We start from the raw sequence: 23,803 nt of genomic DNA on the forward strand, positions 1-23,803 counted from the left end.
TCAGATCATATGCCTCCTTTATATGGAAAACGCCCAACCCTATATCTTGAGTCTTTAGTTGCAGACATCTACTTTAAAGAAATTATTTTAGTAGGCATGGTAGGGATGGTACGGGCTACGTCAAAAAAAAACAACGAGGACTTTAAAACTTGTGGCCTTTAGCCAAGTAGCAGAGACTACATTTGTTTATGATCTGCGGAAAAAGGTGGTTCATATAATTAATATCGAACTTCACTTACAGGTAAGTTCGTTTGATATGTTAATTATTATTAAAACTATTTATTACTAATCAATATAACATTCCTGATCCCAAGATAGTCATATGTTTAGAATACTTATTACTTTTGTTAAAATATGTGAACATATATGCTATATTCTTTTATCCTGGTCGATTTATCTTTGTTTGTCAAAATAGATCATCTATATAGACCACTATGGTTTGACGTGTGTGACCCTGTTTTCTATTCTATTTTTTGGATAGGTAGTTTTTGGATCTTAGGAATTTGTTGTAATTAATTGTAGTGGCAGTATGCGCTGTTCAAAGCCAATCGAACGAGAAAAAAAATTATTGCAAATTAATGACAAGTACCTCTACTTCCGGTAAATCTGATTCAGACTCTGAATCATCTTCATTTAAACAACTGGAGCTGGAAACTTCTTGTGCCTCATTAAATTGTACTGCCTCGTCTTTTTCTCCCAAAATTGTGACGTTAACGGTAGTTTCTTAAAATATTTCCAATAAAGTATATAACAAGTCAATCAAGGAGAATTGAAATTCTTACCAAAGGCATTTTTGTATGCAACAATATTGGCATAAAGAATGTAAATGGGATCAGCTAAAAGAGGCGCAAGGTCATGTTCTTTTCTGGTATGGTCCGCGGAGACTCCCAAATGTTCTTGCAAAGGTTTTGCCGCTTTTATTACCATATTTAGTAAAGGTAATAAGTCGCTTAGTTTTTCTTTTCTTTCGGTTATTTCTAGAAGAAAAGAAGAGTTAATTAGAGCAATAATTTGTACTGCTTTATAAAATTTTGTTGGAACCGAGATTCGAGAAATAATATGACAAAAAAATTAGTAACACATTACAGCTAGCAGCAACAGATTAAAACCTAAAATATGCCCATTATTATTTGTCAAATTTTAACAGTACTTACACTATCTATACAATATACACATTAACTAAGATATTATATCACAAATATATACAGTGCTTTGATTTCAAAAATCGCCTGCTTTTTAAACGCCTTAAAACGGTAAGGTATTGCAGTGTTTTTTTGTACCTATTAGGTAGGTTTCGCAAAAAATATAAGTGAAATAAATACACATACAAAGTTATGACTGCAAAGATTTTTGCAAAAAATTTGAAGACACTCTTTTTTCTCGCAAATAATGGTACACATTCTTTACTTAAAAAAATAAATAATTTGCTTGAACTAAATGTACTGTTTGTTACCACACATTTTAACTTCTAAATTGCTTGTATTTTTTTTTATGATCTATTATAAAAAATGTAAGAATTTTAAAATGAGGTAGGTACCACACTAAAAGTATTCATTTAAAATACCAAAGTTTGGCGTAAATACAATATTCATTATTTCTAGACATTTTCGCTAACTATTTGCTTACACATTTACCGATTTAATTTTTTTTTACCGTTGAATAGAGAATTTTACGCTGCTTACTATGATGTATCACACGATGGGGGTTTCCATTTGACTTAAACGATATCTAATTTGTCCCCCTGTATATCTAATTTGACGTGTTTTTTTTTTTTTTTTAAGAACGCCCCAAGGAGTATTCCTACATGCTAAAAAATGCCTTATGAAGCATGATTTTTTTACCTGTTGTCGCAAACGTTTGTCTTTATTCAATCTTCTCTAATGACTGGGGGACATGATTAAATACATTTTTACTCTTATAAAAATTGAATTTTGTATAACTACTAGTACAAATATTGGTAAATTTATGTTGAAAGATGACCTGGTATTGATACGGTAACTGCACGCTTCTGTAAAATGAGTCCAGAACTAAATAAAGAAAGACAGCAACTCATTTTTAATTGTTTTAATAGCAAAATAGCCAGAAGCCCATCTAGTGAAAAGCTGCTTAATATATTTAAACTTTAGTTTTAATTAAACAATCCTAAAAATTTATTACAATTTGTGACTAGTCTCTTATCACACTATTGTAAGTTAAAAATTATAAGTCCTAAAATATAAAATATACAAGTATTTGGACATTTTTTGTAGCACCGGAATTTTATATATCTAAAGTTTATTATCAATATTAGTTACATTTATCGTATATTTTAATTATTTCTATGTTTGTAGAATATTTATATATTCCATATATTTATGTATTGTATAAAATTTTCAAAAATTAAACCATTTGAAGATATTAACGTAGATTTGTTAACCGAATCCTTAGCTGCCTTAAATTTAAATAAAATATAGCAAAGAATACAATGGCCACACCAGATTATCAACTTTTAAAATATCAGTATCAGTCAGATAAAATCCCTATAAAAGCATTTAAACTACTATACCAATTCGCAAAAATGTTTATTCCTAAAACCCGACTAAGCCTGATACAATAGTTTTATCTACTATAGGTCATAGTAGATAAAACTACTATAGATAAACATTTATTGGTCTAAAGTCACTTTTTCTTCAATCACACGTTTTTGGTATTGTGCCACTCTATTCTGCCATCTCTTTTCAATTCACTTGGAACATAACATGTTTTTATCGCATTGTTAATAATGCTTAAAAGAGGATAAACTATCACAAAAAATAAATACTTTACGAGCTTTATGTCTACTATTTTATAACTAGTAATCTTATTTTTAGAGCACATATAATTTTGATATAGTTTTTATTATATTTTCGAAAGTTTACATTTGAAAAGTCATGTTTTCCCCCAACGGACTCTTTTAAAGTTTTTTGCCCATCTCCCTTAAATTTGTCAATATTTTTCTCACAGAAAGATGTTTTTTATTTTCTTCGAAGTATGATTTAATTCCTTTTGTAATCTGTCCAATCGTATTTACCTCTACTAAGTAAACATTTTTGATAGGCTATGTTCCTTACTTGTTGTACTTTTTGTATTTTGTTGGATATTTTGAGCTACACAAAAACATATAGCAACAGAAACTCGTATCGTTTACTGCTCCTTCTATTATTATTGTTCCATTAAAATCCGAATATAAAACGTCAACGTTTGCCAAAGTGTAATCGCAGGCATGTTCTATTAGTTTTTAAGCAGTTGTATTAACTTTTTCATACTTAGGTTTCTAATGTAAATTTCTTCAAGGATATTTTGTTTTTTAGAAATCGACTTTCGTCCCGATGACTTCATGATGGATTGCTATTGGATAATATATTCTGGGAATTTCAATAGTATTAAAGTCATTTGTTATTATATGTTGCAGATCTATCATTCACTCTAGCCGCCTTCATTACAATTTGTCCAAAATAGCTTGACAATCTTTTCCATTTTTTTTTTAATTTTTGTGACATTTTAAATAATTGATTTAGATTACCCATAAATATTGTTCTAGAACTTATTATGTTGTTACTTATAAAAATTTGTTTAAAACAATTTAGAAAATAATGGACGGCACTGTTATGTGATTTGTATGTACTATCTACAATGAAACTTTGCTTTTGCATATGTATCTTAAGTGCAGTAGTCTAGTAATTTAGTAGTCTTCATAATTGAAAAACACAGTACTAAAGCCAGCTTCACTTTTGATATAATGATAACACCGCCAGAACATCTGAATTTGAATAGGACACAATAACTGAATATTCTTTTATTTGAAATTCCCTTTCATATGGATTTCGCTAACGCACATCACTAAAGAAGACAGATTTTCTAATAACCGACACAGCTCTTCATGACTATGTTAGAATGAATGTAGAATCAATCCAGACTTCAAATTTTTTTCTAAAAGATCTATTGCTGTATATACTGGGTACATGCTTTAGCTTTTTCTTGTGCTTTCTTGTAGCATATATAGTTTTTATCAAAAACAGTATGCTTAGAATCAATATCTGGTATTTTTAAACTTCACTGGCATTTTTATTAGCACACTCATAACAGCTTCCATTATACTCGTTACTCCTATAAGTTCTGCTATACATTGAAGACAAAATATAATTTGGCCTCCATGCTGCGGCTTCGTATCCCTATCATCAGCATTTACAGCAACGCAAGACTTCTATAAACTCATATACACGAAAAGATTCCAATTCAACAAAAATTTTCCCCACTTTCATGATGTAAATTGTAATGTGATATACGATTTTGCCGTACATAGTTCATATTGTCAATTCTTGTATTTTAGAAAATTGTTTTCCTGATGTTTGGAAGGTGTCAAATATTTATCCACTTGATTACAATTCACTATGATTACAATGATCTTGGGCCCATAAGTATATTGCCAGTTTTATCCAAGGTTATGGAGAAGATAATGAATGCTCAGATAAGGGAGTATCTTAATTCCCACAAAATCTTACTGGAATATCAGTCAGTGTTTAGATCGGGGTTTGGCTGTACAACAGCACTTCTGAAAATTACATATGATATAATTGAAGCCACTGATCGTGGAAAATCTACTGCACTAGTGCTGTTAGCCTATAGCAGGGCATTTGATCGAATCAATCACTGCTTCATGCGATTTTGAGCTATGTGGGGTTTGACTATAATGTACTTTCTCTCATTAAAAATTATTTAACAAACCGGAAACAGTTTGTCGAAACCAGCAAAGGTGTATCATCCAAAGGTACACTGGTGTGTGGGGACCACAAGGCTCTATCCTGGAGCCAATTTTGTTTTGCATTTATACTTGTAACTTTACTAGTTGCCTAAAACATTGGAAAGCTTATTTGTATGCAAATGATACACAACTCTATTTTTCATTTTTTCCTGAGCAAAAACAAAGTGCTACCAGCAAAAACAAAGTGCTACCAGCAAAATTAATAACGATCTGGAACGATTGATTAGTATTTTTAATAAACACAATTTAGTAATAAATGCATCAAAATCAAACCTTTTAATTTTTCTTAAGGATCGGGGAGCGCTTAAAGAAGATCTAATTTTAATGGCTTCTGCGGAACAACTTCCGCATTCTGATTGTTCTCGTAATTTGGGGCTCTATATTGACACCAACCTTCGATACAAACAGCATGTAAGTAAATGTATCCAATTAGGCTATGCAAATTTAAAAGGTTTGTTTCATTTACTTTCCATATCATAAAAAGTAAACTTATGTGATGCGCTAGTGCTGAGTCATTTTAATTTTGCTGACGTAGTGTATGGACCATGCCAAACAGATAAAGACAGAATACAACGGGTTCAAAAATCTTGTTTACGATTTATATACGATATTCGTCGCCGCGAACCGGTAAGCTTTAAATTGCGTGAAACTAAATGGCTCTCTATGGAATGTCAAAGGAAGTTACATGCTGCAAGTTTATTTTATTCGGTAATTCATTCTAATTGTCCCTCGTATTTGACAGACAAAATTCGATTCCGAACGGACGTTCATTCCTTAAATTTAAGGCATAGGTGATTAATCTCTCCGCCGCTGCACACAACATCTTTTTACGAACGATCTTTTTCATTTAACATATATATCGTATACACGTTCGGCGGTTGAAAAATTTCGAATATGATTTTTGCGTAATGTGTAAGAAGGAGACGGAGTAGAGCGAGAACAAACTTGGCTCCACCCTGGGCGGCTATCGCGTCGTCGTTGCGCTTATCAGTCCGGTTGCAATTCCCCGCATACTTATGTACGTGTTAGCCGATAATGTTTACAATTTATTTATTCAATCAATTTATTGCAACCTTTGGTACGAAGACGGATACAGTAATAAAATAAAAATGGTTTTCACTGTTGATCAAAAGATTAATATCATTAAATGGTATTGTCATGCGGATAGTGCCGAAGAAGTTGTCGGCCGTTTTATATTTGCATATCCTAATCAGCAAGTCCCTACTGCTAAAATAATTTATAATATCTGGCATAAGTTTGAGCAGTCAGGATGTGTAAATCGGTGTGCAAAATGTTCTAGTGGCGATCAGGAACCTCGTCGAACACCTGACGCCAGGATTGAAACGGAGGTCAAGGTGTGTGCTTTTGTGGAAGTAAGTGAACCTTGTTCTAGCTCCCAAATTTCTGAAGAACTTGATATTCCAAGTCGGACAGTGCGTGATATTTTGAAAAGAAATAAGTACAAAGCCTATAAAATTAAAAACACTCGATAAATTTTTCCAGAAGATCAAATAAAACGCTTGGAGTTTTGTAAAACCTTAAGAGAAAAAATTGATCAAAATGACGACTTCATAAGTAATATTTTATTTACAGACGAGTCATCTTTTTCTCTTCTAGGTCGACATAATTCTTCAGTCGTGAGATATTGGTCTCGGGAAAATCTACATTTGAGTGTTCCATTACGAACTCAATACCCGCAAAAGGTAAATGTTTGGGCTGGTATTTTAGCCAATCACATTGTAGGGCCTTTTTTTATTGATGGTACCTTAAACTCTAAGAGATATTTACTTTTATTGCAACAAAATATTAAGTATACCCGATGTACGAAACTTTGTTGTATGTTTCAACAAGACGGATGTCCGCTCACAACGCTAGACAAGTGCAGGACTATTTAGCAAACACTTTTCCTAAACGGCTTATTTCCACAAGAGGTACCATACCATGGCCTCCGCGATCTCCAGATCTGACGCCTTGCGACTACTTCCTATGGGGCTATTTGACGGAAATTCTTTCAATCATCAATGCTTTATTGTCAAGAAATTGTTACAATTTGTAGACAAAGCTGTAAAACAAAAAAGGCACAAAAATACAAACAAAACACAATTAAAGAAAAACAAATCAAAATTTAAAAAAAATAAATAAATAAATAGAATCGAATATCTACAATATATACAGATTAATACAATTTAAAAATTGTAAGTAGTCAAAAATATTATTATAAAATATACAATTTAATGTATACATTAAATTGTATATTTACCAACACCGACATGAAAGAGCAGTTAATTTGGACGAATTGCGACTTAGAATTATTAATATTTCTAGGTCCATTACACCTGAAATGTTAGCCAATGTACGTAGAGAATTTTACGACAGGTTGGGATACTGTGAAGCCCAACGAGGAGGTGTATTGAGTTTCATAGCAGATTCTGAAATGCCTCGAAACGGCGTCAAAACGAAAGTCAAATATAGATGAAGAGCACGAGAGTGACACCGAAAAAACACAGAACGAGGTATGTTAAACATGTGGATATTTTTTTTAAATCATCGTGTACCGGGTGACTTCATAAAAAGTACCACACCCTGTAACATTTTTATTTCCTATTGAAAAAAAAATATGTGCACAGGGGAAATCCGTAATTAAATTTTTGGTAATTCTGCAAATACAAGGTAATTCTATATATACAAGCTACGACAAAAAGTATACTTTTTTTAAATGGAACGTCAATTCCTATTCAATGAGAATTCCTATGTATGTATCTTGACCTAAATTAAAGATATGATTTTCAATTATTGTAACTTATCTATCCGCTAACTCATATACTTTTAGCTCCTTCAATAAATTCTCATTTGAATAACGCTTTCTTTCGATGAACCATTTTTTGGACCATTTTCTCTTTGATTTCCTTTTTCTTTTATAGAGTATAAAGAGTGCCCCAACTACTGCTAATGAAACTGGTGTTGGCAGAACGTGACTCATTTTATTCGACAAGCAAATAATAATACTCTAGTTTTTAAAAATAACTTCAGCCAACTGTCTTTGTGTTTCATAAACATCGAGTCGATTCAGGCATCGCAACAGGTTTCGATTTGAGTGGGCGCTTATGCAACTGCAAGTTTCATGAAACATAAGAGTCGATGCCTGCATCGAAGCATACATCAAGCTTAATACATTAAAACTCAATCCGGAAGATTCAACTCGCCAAACGTGTATACATATGTGTATGGCCTGTGTGTGGAATAGTATAGGATTGTGTTATGAGTAATATAGATAATATGGTATTATTTTGTAAATATGTATATTTATAATTTGGAATTATTATTTTGTTTTTTTCTTCTTGAGTTTTGTAACATAGACACAGGGGGTTAAACCTGTATCTTTTTAAAATTGTTTTTTAATCTCCTTTTTGCCATTTCTGTAAATAGATAAAATTAAAGATGTTAAATAAATCCGTTAACTAGTATCATGTAATCAGTGGCAAATAAACGACTTATTATTATTATTATTATTATTATTAAAAAATATATTCAAAACTATGTTATTTAATGTTTTCTTTTTTTTTATATATTTCTTCATAATTTTTATTTACCCTTCTTTGGTACCCCATTCTGATACCGAATTACATTGACTCATCATTTTTCCTGTTAAATCATCATTATTTAAGTATTTCTCGGGAATTCGCACAATAAGAATGTTTGCCGATTCGGTCACAACCATATATTTCATCCTTTTTTTTAGTGACTTATAATCGTTGCATTCGATAATAAGGGTACTTTGTTCCGTCGTTTTAATTTTATATACGGAGATAGCCAAGTTCAACGGATTTATTATCTGTATTACCATTTTTTTGGTTTTAGAACTGTTTTGTCATTTTCATTTACAGCAACAACACGTATCGCTATACTAAAACTAATTGAGAATGTAAATTTTTACTGGTTGAAACGATGTTATTTTCGAATTTACAATAAAACTGTCGAGCGCCGACATGCACCTTCGGTGACAACGCGGCAACAACTAGGAAAGTAAAAAAATATCACTAGACGAATTTGGTGAAGGATAAGTACATGTAATAAATAAATTATCATAATATATTAAAGAACATTCAAAATAAAGCTCTTCATAGATGTCAACAACAGTATCTCCCTAAAATTAAATTTTCTATGTATATTATCTTGGACAAGGATAATGGTACCACCATACACAGATAAGTTTCTATAGGATTTAGCCAGAACATTATAACTAAGAATATGAATTGATTCATTCGGTCTTAGCCAATGTTCTTCAGTCGCGTTGTGCACAGCAGTGGTTGCACATGTTGTTCGTGAGCTCCGCATTATTTCGTATATTCTAACTGCTATAAATTTTGTATTCTTCAGTTGCAATGATGGATAAGTGTGTAGCCTGTGATTCTAAAGTCAGCAGAAATCAACCAGGAATTCCATGCGATGTTTGTAAACAAGTATACCATGCTAACGCGCAGTGCTGCGAAGTGAGAAAGGATCAGGTAAATTTATTTCGACCAACCTCTGGTGTAAAATGGAACTGCCCATCATGTCGTACTGGGCACCGTGATGACCAAGAGTCTAGCGATCGGCGATCATCGATGTTGGCGTCGGCGGCGCCAAGACGACAGTCGATTATTATCGGCAACGACGCCGGTGGCCGCGGTAATGGTACTAATACCGGTGCGCCAAACGCTGTTTCGTCGGCGTCACAGGGCTTGTCGGCTGTTTGCTTGGAAAATGAACTGAGGATGCTGCGGGAGTCTGTTACATTTTGTTCTGACAAAATTTCAGATTTTGAGGCTACTTTAAAAGCTCTTTCTGAAAGCATTAAATGCATTAAAATCTTGAGAGAGGAAAACGAGAGATTAAAGGCTGATTCTCTGTTAATCACGCAAAAAATTAACTCACTTGAACAGTTTTCCAGATCCAATAATATTGAGATCCATGGGATACCAGAAATAAAAAATGAAAATCTTATTACAATTGTAAATAATATAGGTAAATCTATTCAGTGCGATATTGAAGAAGAAAGAATTGATTTTATTCATCGTGTCCAGAGTCGAAATCAAAATCTACCAAAGCCTATAGTAGTTCGATTTTCATCCCGCATTTTTAAGGAGAAAGTGATGGGTGCTGTGAAAGCCAAGATTCGTTCTACTGGGAAAAATGGACCTGGTTTAATGCTGGCCAGTGCTCAAAAGCCAATATTTATCAATGAAAACTTAATCAGCGAAAAGAAAATATTGTTGAAGGAGGTCAAGCAGTTTGCTAAGGATCATCAGTTTAAATTTGTCTGAGTCAAGAATGGCAATATCTTCTTGAGGAAAAATGAAACATCACGAATTTTTCTTGTGGGAAACTCATCTGTTTTGGAGAAGTTGGGTGATGGCTCTGCGTAATATATTTATAATGTTTCATTTATTAAGATATTTTTGTTAATAAAATGGCTCTTCACGTATATTGCCAAAATACAAGGGGCTTAAGAACCAAGCTTAATGAATTTTCTTTGGCTATGGATGGAATGAACTTTGATATTGTTTGTTTAAGTGAATCCTGGCTTAATAAAAACATATCTGATGGAGAACTGTTTGACTTAAATAAGTACAATGTCTTTCGACGTGATCGGGAGACAACAATTTCACAAAAGAAGGATGGGGGTGGCGTGTTAATAGCAACCAAAAAAGTGCTTAATGCAGTTAGTGTACCAGGGTTTTTCAGTGATGCAGAGGATGTATGGGTGGCTTTAAAAGTCGGAATCAATACAGTGTATTTTTGTAGCGTTTATATTCCGCCAAGTGATCGTATGGCATATTCTTGTTTTTCTTCAAAGTTATCCTGGATAAGTGATAATGTGGGTGATAGTTCTATTCTGGTGTGTGGTGATATGAACTGTTCTTCGGTTACATGGGAAAAGAAAAATAAGTCTGAGGATTTTTTGATACCTATTACCGTAAGTGCTGAGCATGCAGAACTTATAGATACATTATCATTTAGTGGACTAATGCAATATAATCCTATTAAAAATAATAATAACAGAATTTTGGATTTAATTCTTTGTAATAAAAACTATATTAGTCATATTATGAAATGTTCGGCCCCAGCAGTCAAAGAGGATAGCCATCATCCTGCTCTTGAATTTTTGTTTTGCCTAGATATTCCTAAATCCTTAAGAAACCCAAAACATAGTTTTTTTAATTATAAAAAGGCAAATTTTGAGGAAATCAATAATGAAATGTCTAAAATTTATTGGGATACTATTCTTACTAGTGTTAATACTGATATAAGTCTAAGTAAATTTTATAATATTTTAAGGGATATAATCAAAGAAAAGGTCCCACTTATCCATCAGAGTAGTGGTTACCCTTATTATTTTTCAAAAGCTACTATTAAAGTAATTAAGGAAAAAAATAAATTTCACAAAAAATGGAAAATATATAAAAACCCATCTGATCTAAACATATTTAAACTCTTAAGAAGTCGATCTAAGGGGCTAATAAAACGTGATTTTAATAATTATATATCCTTTTTAGAGGACGAAATATCAACAAATAATAAAATTTTCTGGAAACTTGTATCTGTTAAGAGGGGAAATTCTGGCTTACCTTCAGTTATGAAATATAATAATACTGAAGCCTCCACCTCAAAAGAAATTAGCGATTTATTCTCAGAGTATTTTAAATCAGTTTTTGTAGCGCCAAGTGTATCAAATAATCACCATAACAGTAACATGACACATGATAATCTAGGTTTAATTCAATTTCAACTGGATGAGGTTGTAGCAGGAATTAATGATCTGCATCCTAAAAAGGGTGCAGGCCCTGATGGCATACCTTCGTTATTTGTCAAAAATTGTTCTAGAGGACTCTCATATCCTTTATATAAATTATATAATCAATCGCTTTTACAAGGTCAATTTCCGGATGCGTGGAAGGTTTCCAATGTAATTCCTATATATAAGAACGGGCAAAAAAATATCATCTCCAACTACCGTCCAATAAGTAAGCTCAGTATATTTGCAAAATTATTTGAAAAACTTTTATATACATATTTTTTTAAGTTAGTGAAAAGACAATTAATTTTTGAACAACATGGGTTTTTTGCAAACCGTTCTATAGACAGCAATCTTCTCACCTATCTTGAATTTTTAAAGAAAAATATGGACAAACGTATTCAGGTTGACAGCGTCTACACGGACTTCAGCAAGGCCTTCGATAAAATTAACATTTCAATTTTGCTAAAAAAACTAGCTCTGGTAGGGGTGGGTGGTTTTCTTTTAAAATGGGCTGAATCTTACCTCTCGAATCGAAGGTTCACAGTCTGCATAAACGGCGTAAACTCCGAAATAGTTAATGTAACGTCGGGGGTGCCACAAGGATCTCATTTGGGCCCCCTTTTTTTCATAATATTTATAAATGATATATTTAAATGTTTTAAACACTCGGAGTTTTTGCTTTATGCAGATGATCTTAAATTCTTTAGACCTATAAAATCACACGAAGACTGCCAGCTCCTGCAGGAGGATATAGAAAGCCTTGTTGAATACTGTCGGATCAATTGCCTTTTTTTAAATATTGAAAAATGTCAGTTTATTTCATTTACTAAAAATAAATTAAAAATTCAATTTAATTATAATATAAATAATGTTGATCTTAAAAGGACCCAAGAGGTGAAGGATTTGGGAATCATTTTTGACGAGAAGTTACTTTTTGATAAACATATTAATACCTTAGTGTTAAGTGCGTATAAAATGTTAGGGTTTATTAATAGGCAGGCTAAAATTTTGAAATCCTCTAGATCCTATATTTTTTTGTATTATGCATTTGTTTATAGCAAGCTTAATTTTGGGTGTGTTGTTTGGAATCCGATTTACTCAATTTATAAAAATAGATTGGAATCTGTGCAGAACAAATTTTTAAAGTGTCTTTATTATAGGGATAATTTAAATATTGTTACTAATGACTTAGGTGATATAAGAAAACATTTTGGTATACTTACTCTTGACAACAGAAAAAAAATTTCAGACCTTTTATTTTTGCATAAACTGTTGAATAATAGAGTGGATTGTCCATGTTTGATGCAGGGGTTGAGATTTAATATTCCATCACGGCAATTAAGACTTAGTGATCTTTTTAATTTACCTTTCAGAAATACTAACAGTTGTCAGTCATCTCCACTGTGCAGAATGATGAGATTATCAAATTTTTATAATAACATAGATCTCTTTTTTGAAACCCAAAAAAACCTGAGAGGTATATTGAAGAGAGAGCTACTATAATTCGTATCCCAGACTTTGTGTTTTTTGTGTAAGAATTAGTATTTAGAAGTTAGTATTTAAAATTTAATAGTCCTTTTCCGGTTTCGCAATTGTTAAGGGTATTTAACTTTAGTGTCTGCAAGTTTATATTGTTTCTATATTTATAAGTGGATACTGTAGTGGGTTTACCTGTTTGTATCCTTAAGAAAATAAATAAAAATAAATAAAAATAAAAATAAAAATAAAAAAATAAATAGTAAAGATGGCCTAGCAATAATGGTCTAGCTTATTAATTTTAGCTCATACCATTATCGAGGCATATTCAGACATATTCATTCCACATATTCAGTAAAAAAGTGCTTAATCTCTTGAGGTTAGTCCTAACAAAGAATTACCACAACCTGAGATATTGACTGTAGCTAAAATATTTTCATTGTGCTCTATAGCCACCTCTTCACTTTCCTGTTGTACAGTTTTTTTGCTCATTAATAATTATTTGTGATGTAAATAAAATGTGGATTAAGTTTGACACTTTTCGTTTTGAGGCATTTAAACAGCTGGACAAAGACTGGACAATTTAAAATTGGACACACAAAGAACACATCAATTTTTATAAAGTGGTTGATGTAATCTATGAATCTACTGAAGTTATAATTAAATAAATAAACTTTATGTGAACGAGATTACTATGTAATGTGATATTAATATTTAAACAATACAACTAACCCTAGGATATTCCTCAAATCATTTGATCCACAGCCTATACTAACATAGTTATTTTCTGTTAATTCCTTCACTAAAGAAACAGATTTTCTTTAGCAATAATTTAGTATAAGAACGTTTTTTGTAACTCAAACACTTATTGAATTAGAGGCAATTCTGTCAATCAAGATGCCAAGTCCCACCAAGTGTTTGACATTCAAAGAAAAATTTAGTGAATGTTCAAACTACTGACACAGATCATTCCCAGAATGTTTCTGGAATTATATTGTACCATAATTTCCCAAATGTTTACCTGAAACAACTTTTTTCTTCTTCTCTTCCAGCAGCTTGCACTCCTCAGCTAAATTTTTACGCTGGGTTAGCTCCCATTCAAGTCTTGCCAACCTTAAGGCGTGATCTTGTTCCGCGTTATTCGGATCATGCTAAAAACCACACAATTTTAATAAAATCACTTTAAAATAATTAAAGATCATAACACACATCTTTAAATTTGTTGGTGACCTCTTCTGGGGCATTCTTCATGAAATCTTCCACTGATACCAGTTCGATATTTTGATCTTCAGATCTAAAATGCTAAGTAGTGATAAGGAGTGTTGGTTTTTAGGGTTTAAAACTTACTGAAAAGATAGACATTTGTTCGTTTTTGAGACCAAATGGTGCAATTCGTAAACCAGGTTTTGGCATGTCAGTTTTATGCTGTCGCACTTTTGCTTTTCTTGGTTCAGGCTCTCTCGTTCTGATACCAGGCTTAATTTATCAATTCGGTTTAGTTTTTTGATAACGCATACGTTCAGGACAATGTTTGTAAGGTTCATTGATAGTTTATCAGATTTTTCAGAAGTTTTCTACAGAGAAAAAGACTTTTTAGCACCATAAAGTATGAAAATAAACACTGAATTGACAATTTCATCTGGAAAGTATCTAAAATAAAATCGTTACTTACTTCTTTCTGGGTGAGTTTCAGGTTGCGAATTTGTTGTAAATTATCACAAATGTCATCTATATTTTTATAAAATACTTCAGAGTCTTTAAGCAGGTCCCTGTTTTTAGCTTCTTTTTCTTCAAACTCACATACTCTCTGAAATTAGAGGAAAAGCAGTAGATACATAGACAAGTTTTTATGCTTAATTACCTGATAAATTTCAGTTTGGAGCTCCGTTTCTGCATTCGGTTTTCTTTTCTTTTTAACTTGAGTGGTGATTCCAGATGAATCTTTTACCATTTTGACCTGAAATTATTATTATGAGACCTAAGACTACTTAGAATTTACTGTTCTCAATACTTTTATAAAAAAACAACCTTTATCTAGATATTTCCCTATACCTAGTGAAGGTTATTGGGCAGAACTGGTAAAATATTGCATATTCTAGCATAAAATATTTGTGAAATCATCAATCAAAAAAACAATAAGCCTCAGAAAGTGGATTTGCAAAATATCACAGTTTAAATAAAATCATGAAATTCTGGCACTGTTTATACTTGTAAACTGAAGTACCTGACTCAAACAACTTTCATTTCAATGTTTTTATGTCCCAGATTCACATAGTTTGGGTTATATCATAAAAGGTAAACCATCATTTTAAGTGCAATTACATGCAACAAAGGATAAAACCCTAAATTACTGCAGGACTCTTATACATTTAGTTTATGGACTACATATTTTTTGATACAAGATTTATATATTTAAAACTGTCTACATGATTGTAAGTAATAAAAATAAAACAAAATGTGATGTTAGTGTACATGTAAGCGGCAATAAACTTAAAGAAGTGACAGACTACAAAGATTTAGGTTTAAATATAAATAATAAACTTTCATGGAATAATCATATACAAAAAATTAATGACAAAATATCTCCTATGCTTGGTGCTTTGAGAAGGTGCTCTCACATGTTAAATATTAAAACAAAAAAATTACTCTACAACAGCTTTATTGAACCACATTTGAGGTACCTTATAGTATGTTGGGGAAATGTTCCAAATTATTTATTAAATAAAATACAACGAGTGCAAAATAAAGCAGTTAAATTAGTTTATTCTTTAGATTATTACACACCAAGTGATATAATTTATAAAAATACTGGTATTTTAAACATTAATCAATCAGGAACCTATGAACAAATTAAATTTATAAAATGTATACAGTTAAATAATATTAAGACTAGTTTAAAGGGAAAATTATTACAAATTGAAGACTGTCAAAAGTATCAGCTAAGAAATAAAAGCATGTTGAGAAATGCATTGATGCGAACAAAAAAATGTCAGGACTCTCCATTACATAGTGCAATAAGTCTCTTCAATAAAATTCCAGAAACTATTGTGAATCTAAAAAGCTACAAAAATATGTGTAAAAGACTAAAACAATACCTTAAGGTAAACTAAATAAATATATTAAATATGTAAGGCTGTAAGCCATAATCTCTATATTAATCAAGTAATATTGTACTAAATTTATTTAGAATTATGTTCCCAATTTTGTTGTATTTTTTTCTTTTTTTTTGTTAAGTTTTAGGCCCTGGTGCCAGTTTGTAAACTGTTTTTGGGTCATAAATAAAGTTATTATTATTATTATCAAAAGCGTTCGATTGTGTCAGTCATAGAATACTGCTGTTTAAGCTTAATAAGTATGGCTTCCAAGGTGCTAAGCTTGTATGAATTAAGTCTTATTTATCAGACAGGACACAGTCAGTCTCTATTAAGAGTAGAGCATCGAATAGCAACATCATTATTTATGAGATTCCTCAGGGGTCTATGTTGTGCCCACCTCTCTTCCTGACTTACATCAATGATTTCCGAAACCTTAATATTTCAGGAGAGATTGGAGCTTTTGCTGATAATTGTACAACACTGTGATCACTGGACGTGCACAATCCTCTCTATCTGCAAAATATTATTGCTCTTGACATTCACAAGATCAATGATTGGTGTGATTCTAATTAACTAGCTCTTAATTTATCAAACGCCAAGGTTGTTAGAGACATGCTTTTAAAAAATATTGTCACTGAGACTAAAATTTTGAAGGTTGTTAAAGATTCTAAATATCTGGGTTTGAACATAGATTACAGGTTGCAGTTTGACTTTCATGTGAGTTGTCTAAATAGGAAGCTGGTTTCTGGTTGCTATAACATTAAAGTAACTGCAAGGGAACTTGATCCCGTAACAATCCTCTTTTGTTCTACAAAAAAGGGCTGTTGGGTCATTGTGTCTGGTAAATCCACTTACTTATTGCAAACCACAATTCATAGAAAATAAAATCCTCATACTACTAACTCTTTTTGTTCTGGAAATATATAGCCAACCCAACCCAGTTTGAGCACCATATGCTTCATTATACGGAAGAATATATACCACCTCATTCATCTTTTCAACAGGATAATGACCCCAAATAGACTGAGAAAGAGGCAAAAATGGTCATTCAACACAACAATGCTGCCGTCCTAAGGAAGAAGGTCGTATCTGACAATTTTATCAAAATTAGGTTTATACAATATTTAGGATTGATATATAATTCTATACCTATTGCACTAGAAACAATAGTCGTATATTGCAAATTAATGGCTAAAATTTCCTTATGAAATTTGTCATAACTGCAAAGTTTCCACGGTTCCTAGTGAATCTTGTCAGATCTAGCTAATGCTAAGAAAAACTGTCATATTCGCACATATACGTCTGTTCCTTTTAGGACTAGTAAAACAAAAAAAAATTAGTGTCCTTAATAAGTTAGTCGTATATGGCAGATACTAACAAAAATTGCAAACAACATAACCTAAATTTGTGTGCCTCGTTTGAATGTTAAATTAAACAGTAAGATAAAAATCGATGTTTTTTTAATATTTAGTGGTTTTATTACTGTTTTATTCTTCGAGAAATATTGACGATAAATAGATAAAGGTTTTGTTTATTTATGTTAAAAAGTGTTTCAAATCTGGGTCAACTCCTTCGAAATATGTATATCCCGAGGGAATTAAGTAAAACCCTTAAGTCATAGGTTTCACTGACTCAATATTCGAATTTAACCGGTAATCTAAACCTCTCACCTGCTGATTCGTAAACGTAAATAGAAAGTAACTTAGTAAATAAAGTAACTTACCCTGGATATTTTGGGGATGGGTGTGGTAGGTCACGTACCGAAAAATACGCGCGTAAAACAGTGTCGACACTTATCGATCAAATCGGTTTTCGGTCAATGCCAGAATTGCTGCTACTCAATTCACAGCTTAGCACAACCTTCTCCTTTTCTCCCACTCTTTTCACATTCGTATTCAATATAAGGAAAGATGTGTATAGTTCAGGAATATACAAAAGGTGGGAAAAGGAAAAGATGTAAGGCAAATTATGTAAAGTTAAATAAGTTATTAGCAAAACGCGTATTTTTGAATGCATAAATATTAAATACAAGTAAAGAATTAAATTAAAGTTAAAGTATCACTAAGTATTGATTAAGAGAAAATTAAAGTTAATAATTATAATTACTACAAACATGTGATGACGAAACATCCCCACGCCCATGAAAACACTGGGTTTTCATTCGAGCAAAAAAAAATTATTGTAAAGGTAAAGGGCACAATTTGACCAATGGTCTCTTAAAATTACCCTTAGTAGTTTTCACTACAGCAACCCGCGGTACATTATCGCGCCCAGGTAACAACTCCACGATCCGCCCCAGGAGCCACTGTAATGGATGTAGATTCTCATTTTTTATCACCACCATGGTGCCTATTTCAACCTCGCCGATAGGATCTAACCATTTGGCTCTTTGTTGCAGAGTGTGCAGGTATTCTCTGTGCCAACGATTCCAAAAATCGCGATGCATGCGTTGTAAGAGTTGCCAGCGTGAAAGTCGATTTATATTATGATTCGTAAAATCAGGGTCAGGTAAAGCACTAAGAGGTTGCATAGTTAAAAAATGACCAGGCGTAAGTACTGCCAGGTCAGAGGGATCAGAACTTATTGGACAAAGTGGTCTAGAATTAAGAACTCCCTCTATTTGTACAAGTACAGTGTTAAATTCCTCGTACGTTAATCTTTGAGTACCAACAATTCTTATTAGATGCGACTTTACAGATTTAATATTTGCCTCCCAAATTCCGCCCATGTGAGGAGCAGCTGGAGGGTTGAAATGCCACGCTATCGCTTCGGCTTTCGCACAATTGGAAAATATTTGCCGCAGATATTTATCGCTACCAACAAAATTGGTACCGCAATCGGAATACAGATTTAAGACTTTTCCTCGTCGTGCAATAAAACGATGGAGACCTGCCAAAAGGGCTTCTGAGGTAAGATCCGATAATAACTCCAGATGCAAACATTTAGTATTTGTACAGATGAAGAGACATACATAAGCTTTGTAAATTTTAGCACCCCTTAGCCGACCCATAGTAATATCAAAAGGTCCACATAAGTCTAAGCCTGTATTTGTAAAAGCCTTAGGAATTTCTGAAATTCTAAAACTTGGAAGATTTCCCATAGGGGGTGTATATGGTTTTGGATTTATTTTCCAACATGTATGACATTTTCGAATAACTTCACGTATAATTTTCTTGGCAGAAATGATCCAAAAATGTTGAAATAGAAAGTGCTGGGTGGTTTGTATACCACAATGTAAATATGTAATGTGTAGATCAAAAATCAACAAACGTGTTAATTTAGCATTTGAAGGCAGTAGTAAAGGAAATTTACTATCATAACATAGTGAGTAAGAATTACATAACCTGCCACCTACTCGTAAAAGACCCTGCTCATCAAGAAAGGGCTTTAATTTTTGTAAATATTTTGGAAGAGGCTGTTTATTTTTTATTAGCGCAATCTCAGAAAAAAAGTATTTATTTTGTACATATTTTGTAAGAAACAACAAAGTATTGTTCAATTCCTTGAGAGTGAAACAAGAATATTGATTTAATTGAGGGTGATAAGATTTATTTCTAATATTACGAAATAATTTGACACCACGCAAAAAGTAAGCAATAATTCGTTTTATTTTATGTAAGGAATTAAACTTATCAAATAAATAGTCAAAATCGGTAAGTTCATCATTTTTTTGTACTAAAGAAGAAAGTATAATTTTCCTTTTTTCTAAATTTAAATCTATGGGAATTACTATTTTAGAAAAATTCCATGTGTTACAATGATCAAATAAAAAATCAGGGCCATTCCACCACAATGAAAAATTAGCAAGCTCTGACAGAAACATACCACGGCTACCGCAGTCAGCTGGATTTAATTCTGATGGGACATGGCGCCAAACTTCAGGCGATAATTTTTCCTGAATGTATGAAACTCTATTGCTTACAAAAGTTTGCCATTGGTGTGGTGAACCTTTTATCCAATGCAATACAACAGAACTATCAGTAAAAGCAAATGTGTTAGAAAATTGTAACTTGTGTGAATAAGTATGTAAAATAAAATGCATGAGTTTGCTTAGCAATACAGCACCCAAAAGCTCTAATCTTGCTAGACTTAGAGTTTTTAAAGGACTAACCTTTGATTTTCCACAAACTAAATACGTTCTATATATATTATCAGAGTGTAAAGTTCGTATGTAAACCACTCCGCAATATGCCTTCTCTGAGGCATCACAAAAGCCAATTAATTCATATGAATTTGACTCTGTTATTTTTATCAAACGAGGAATTTTTAGTGTATTTAAAAGGGTTAAATCTGCTTTAAATTTTTCCCATTTATTAGTGATATCTACTGGTGGTTTTTCATCCCAGTCTATACCCGACAACCATAGAGATTTAATGAGTAGCTTTATAAAGATTGTAATAGGGGTTAGAAAACCGCAAACATCGAATATTCTGGCGCAAGTACTTAATAAAATTCTTTTGGTACAGTGGTTATTTTCAACTGAAAATGTATAGTAAAAGCAATCCTGTCTAGGATCCCACTTTAAACCCAAAATTTTTAAAATAGTTGTGTCATCTTTATCAAAAGAAATATCGTGAGCCACATGATTTAAAGGTAATTCTTTTAACAAATCAGGACAATTGCTAGCCCATTTTCGTGCTTCAAACCCTCCTCTAAGTAAAAGATTGTTAAGTTGATTTTTTATAGAGATTAATTCGTAGGGTGTGTTTGAACCTCCGGTTACGTCGTCAACATAGGTCGACGTTTTTAGAATATTTGAAGCTATCGGCAAATCATTGTAATCATCAGCAAGTTTTATTAAGGTTCTAATAGCCAAAAATGGACTACAAACAACCCCAAATGTAACTGTATTTAATTGGTAATCGGAAATGGGGTCATTGGGAGAAAAACGCCATAGTACCCTTTAAAAATCACGATCTTTAGGAGTTATCAAAATATTTCTAAACATTTGTTTCAAGTCGCAAGTAAAAACATAATTATGTAATCTGAAATTTAATAAAATATTTACAAGATCCTTCTGAAGCTTAGGACCAGTATGTAGTGCTTGATTTAATGAAATTTTTTGATTTGCGTGACTACTTGCATCATAGACAATGCGTATTGGAGTTGAAGTTGAATCATTTTTAAAGACAGCATGATGACTGATATAAAAGTAATTATGCATGTTAAGTAAAGAAGGTTTTTGTACAAGTTGCATGTGATTATGATCTATGTATTCCTGTACAATTGTAGAATAAAAAACTGAGGATTCTGAGCAAATCTTTTTTCTAAAGATAAAAATCTGCGGAGAGCAACGGTATATGTATCTCCAAAATCTGGAGCAGTAATTTTGAACGGTAAGAGACCACGTATCTACCCGAAGGTGTTCGATAAGTGGTATTTAAAAAATATTTTTCACAATATTCATCGTCTTTTGATTTAACACTGACTTCCGGTACTTCCTCAATCTGCCAAAATTTTTGTAAGGTTTTGTTTATAGTGTCCAAATTTGAAATAGTAGTACAAAAGGTACGAACGATTTTATCAGTAGATGTATAAGATGTTTTACCAGTTACAGTCCAACCAAAGCAGGTATTTAATAAGACTGGTTGATTAGGCCCATTTTCTATTTTTCCATCTTGCAAAATGTACGGGAAAATATCGTTTCCAAGCAAAAGATCTATAGATGATTTTTTAAAGAAATATGGATCAGCTAAGTTTAGTTCCGATGGAATAGTAAAATGTTCTTTTGAAAATGAGATTGACGGCATATCATTGCAAATTTTATCAATAATAATAGCTTCAAAATTAAAGGATTGATTATTATCGTAAAGTGAAGAGACACTGCAATTCACACCTTTTTTGGCAGTTGAGTACATACCATCGAGTCCATGCAAAGACATAGAAATGTTAGAGGTAGGTAAAAGTAATTTATTCGCATAATTTCTGGAAATGAAGCTTGATTGAGCACCTCCGTCAAGGACAGCCCTACAAGTATGCCAATTATTAAAGACATCCTTGATTTTAATTAATACAGTAGATAATAAAACCTCATGATCATTAAGTAACATACAAGCAGTGGTAGATCTAGGTGTTAATGAATTATCTGATGTTTGAGGATTATCCAAAGAAACTTGATTTCCAGAAGTATTTGTAGGTTCACATGTTTTAAAACAAAGTAAAGTATGATGTTCAAGGGAACATATACGGCATCGTTTTTGTGAAGAACAAGATCTAGCAGTATGAAAAGTAGCAAGGCAATTAGTACAAGCCTTTTGTGCTTTTACTATATCAAAACGTTCTTTTACAGTTTTTGAGAGAAATGTGGGACATCTGTACACCACGTGGGAACCCTTGCATAAGAAACAAGTATTTAGTAAATTAGGTTTTTGGGTATTCGAAAATAAAATAGAGTTATGTTTGTGTCTATTATTCGAATTATGCAAAATACGAGGGTTAGTAAATGAGAAATGTTGCTTAGATGTAGAGGGCTTTGAGTTTTGAGACATTTCCAGTTCTATGGTTTCAAGAGCAACACATTGTTTTTGTAAAAACAATCGTACAGCATCGTATTTGGGTACATCATTTGATGCGTGTTGCTGTTCAAATGCTTTGCGCGTGGCAGGGTGAATTTTGGAAAGTAAAGAATAAGTAATCGGAAAATCCCAAAGACCTGTTTCAAATTTTAAGTTATTAAGAACAGCAAGATTTTTAGCAAAAGTGTCTAAGATAATTCTTAAGCTCACAGCGTTATCAGATATCATTCGAGGACATTCCTCGATTAACTTCCAATGAGTAAATGCTTGTAATCTTCTATTACTATATCTTTCGATAATAGTATTATAGGCTATTAGATAATTTTCATTTGTAATTAAAATATCTGCTATCAACTCCCGTGGAGGACCCTTCAATGCGCCAAGCAGGTAATTAAATTTGGAAATGTTACTTAATTGCTTTTTAGAGTGAACCATAACATTGAAACTTTGTTGAAAAGTAGGAAAAGTAGTAATGTCGCCATCAAACATAGGAATAGCCAATTTAGGTAAATTATCGTAATCATGATGAGTGTAGTGATCGTGCGCAGTGAATATAGGATGAAGGGATGTATCTAAAATACCATTTTGTTCCAAAGGCAATTCAAACAGTTCATAAAAAATGGTGTCTATTTCATGACATCTTTTCATAAAATCAAGAGAAACCTTTTCTTCGAGTAATAATTGATCAGGAGTAGAAGCATGTAAGGCTAAAAGAGCATTGTTGTGTTTTTCATAATCCTTTTTAATTTTGGGCAAAGATCTATATCTAACTTTAAAGGAATTTAACTCTGCCACATCATTTTTTTGCTGCTTGGGCAGCTTCTATAATTAAAGAAAGCTGACTTATGGCCGTTTGCCGCAAAGCTTTTGCTTTTAAAACTTTATCGGGGTTAGGTGGCATAATAAATTCCAAGAAAACAGTAATAAATAAATAAAGACTTGAAAATAAAAACTATATTAACTATGCAACCTCTCCGTGAATCCTTTGAAAAGTCCCCTGTATATTTCAAACACGCGACCAATACCTTTTTTTTTGTGGTATTCGATATTTCATAAAAAGATAAAATATTTGAAGTAAACAGGCTAAATACCGCTTAATTTAACGCACAAATTTGCTGCAAATCGTAAAAATTAATCCAAGGTCAAGTGTGCTTGGAAT

The 23,803-nt window shown here is 32.3% G+C and overlaps 1 protein-coding gene across 3 annotated transcripts in view; it reads right to left on the reverse strand.

Moving 5' to 3' along the window:
* The window catches only part of LOC126740629 (THO complex subunit 5 homolog), a 259,584-nt gene that overhangs the window by 15,175 nt on the left and 220,606 nt on the right, over window positions 1-23,803 (reverse strand). For all 3 annotated transcript variants that reach the window (XM_050446744.1, XM_050446752.1, XM_050446736.1), the window contains exons 3-9: window positions 14,896-14,991; window positions 14,707-14,841; window positions 14,382-14,608; window positions 14,244-14,328; window positions 14,056-14,185; window positions 783-977; window positions 590-723 (exon numbers count right to left, since the gene is read on the reverse strand). In XM_050446744.1, the coding sequence (XP_050302701.1) occupies window positions 590-723; window positions 783-977; window positions 14,056-14,185; window positions 14,244-14,328; window positions 14,382-14,608; window positions 14,707-14,841; window positions 14,896-14,985 (996 nt within the window). In that variant the 5' untranslated portion in view covers window positions 14,986-14,991. The remainder of the gene's footprint in view (window positions 1-589; window positions 724-782; window positions 978-14,055; window positions 14,186-14,243; window positions 14,329-14,381; window positions 14,609-14,706; window positions 14,842-14,895; window positions 14,992-23,803) is intronic.

The sequence above is a fragment of the Anthonomus grandis genome, chromosome 1 (genome assembly GCF_022605725.1).
Source record: "Anthonomus grandis grandis chromosome 1, icAntGran1.3, whole genome shotgun sequence".
Taxonomy (NCBI): Eukaryota; Metazoa; Arthropoda; class Insecta; order Coleoptera; family Curculionidae; genus Anthonomus; species Anthonomus grandis.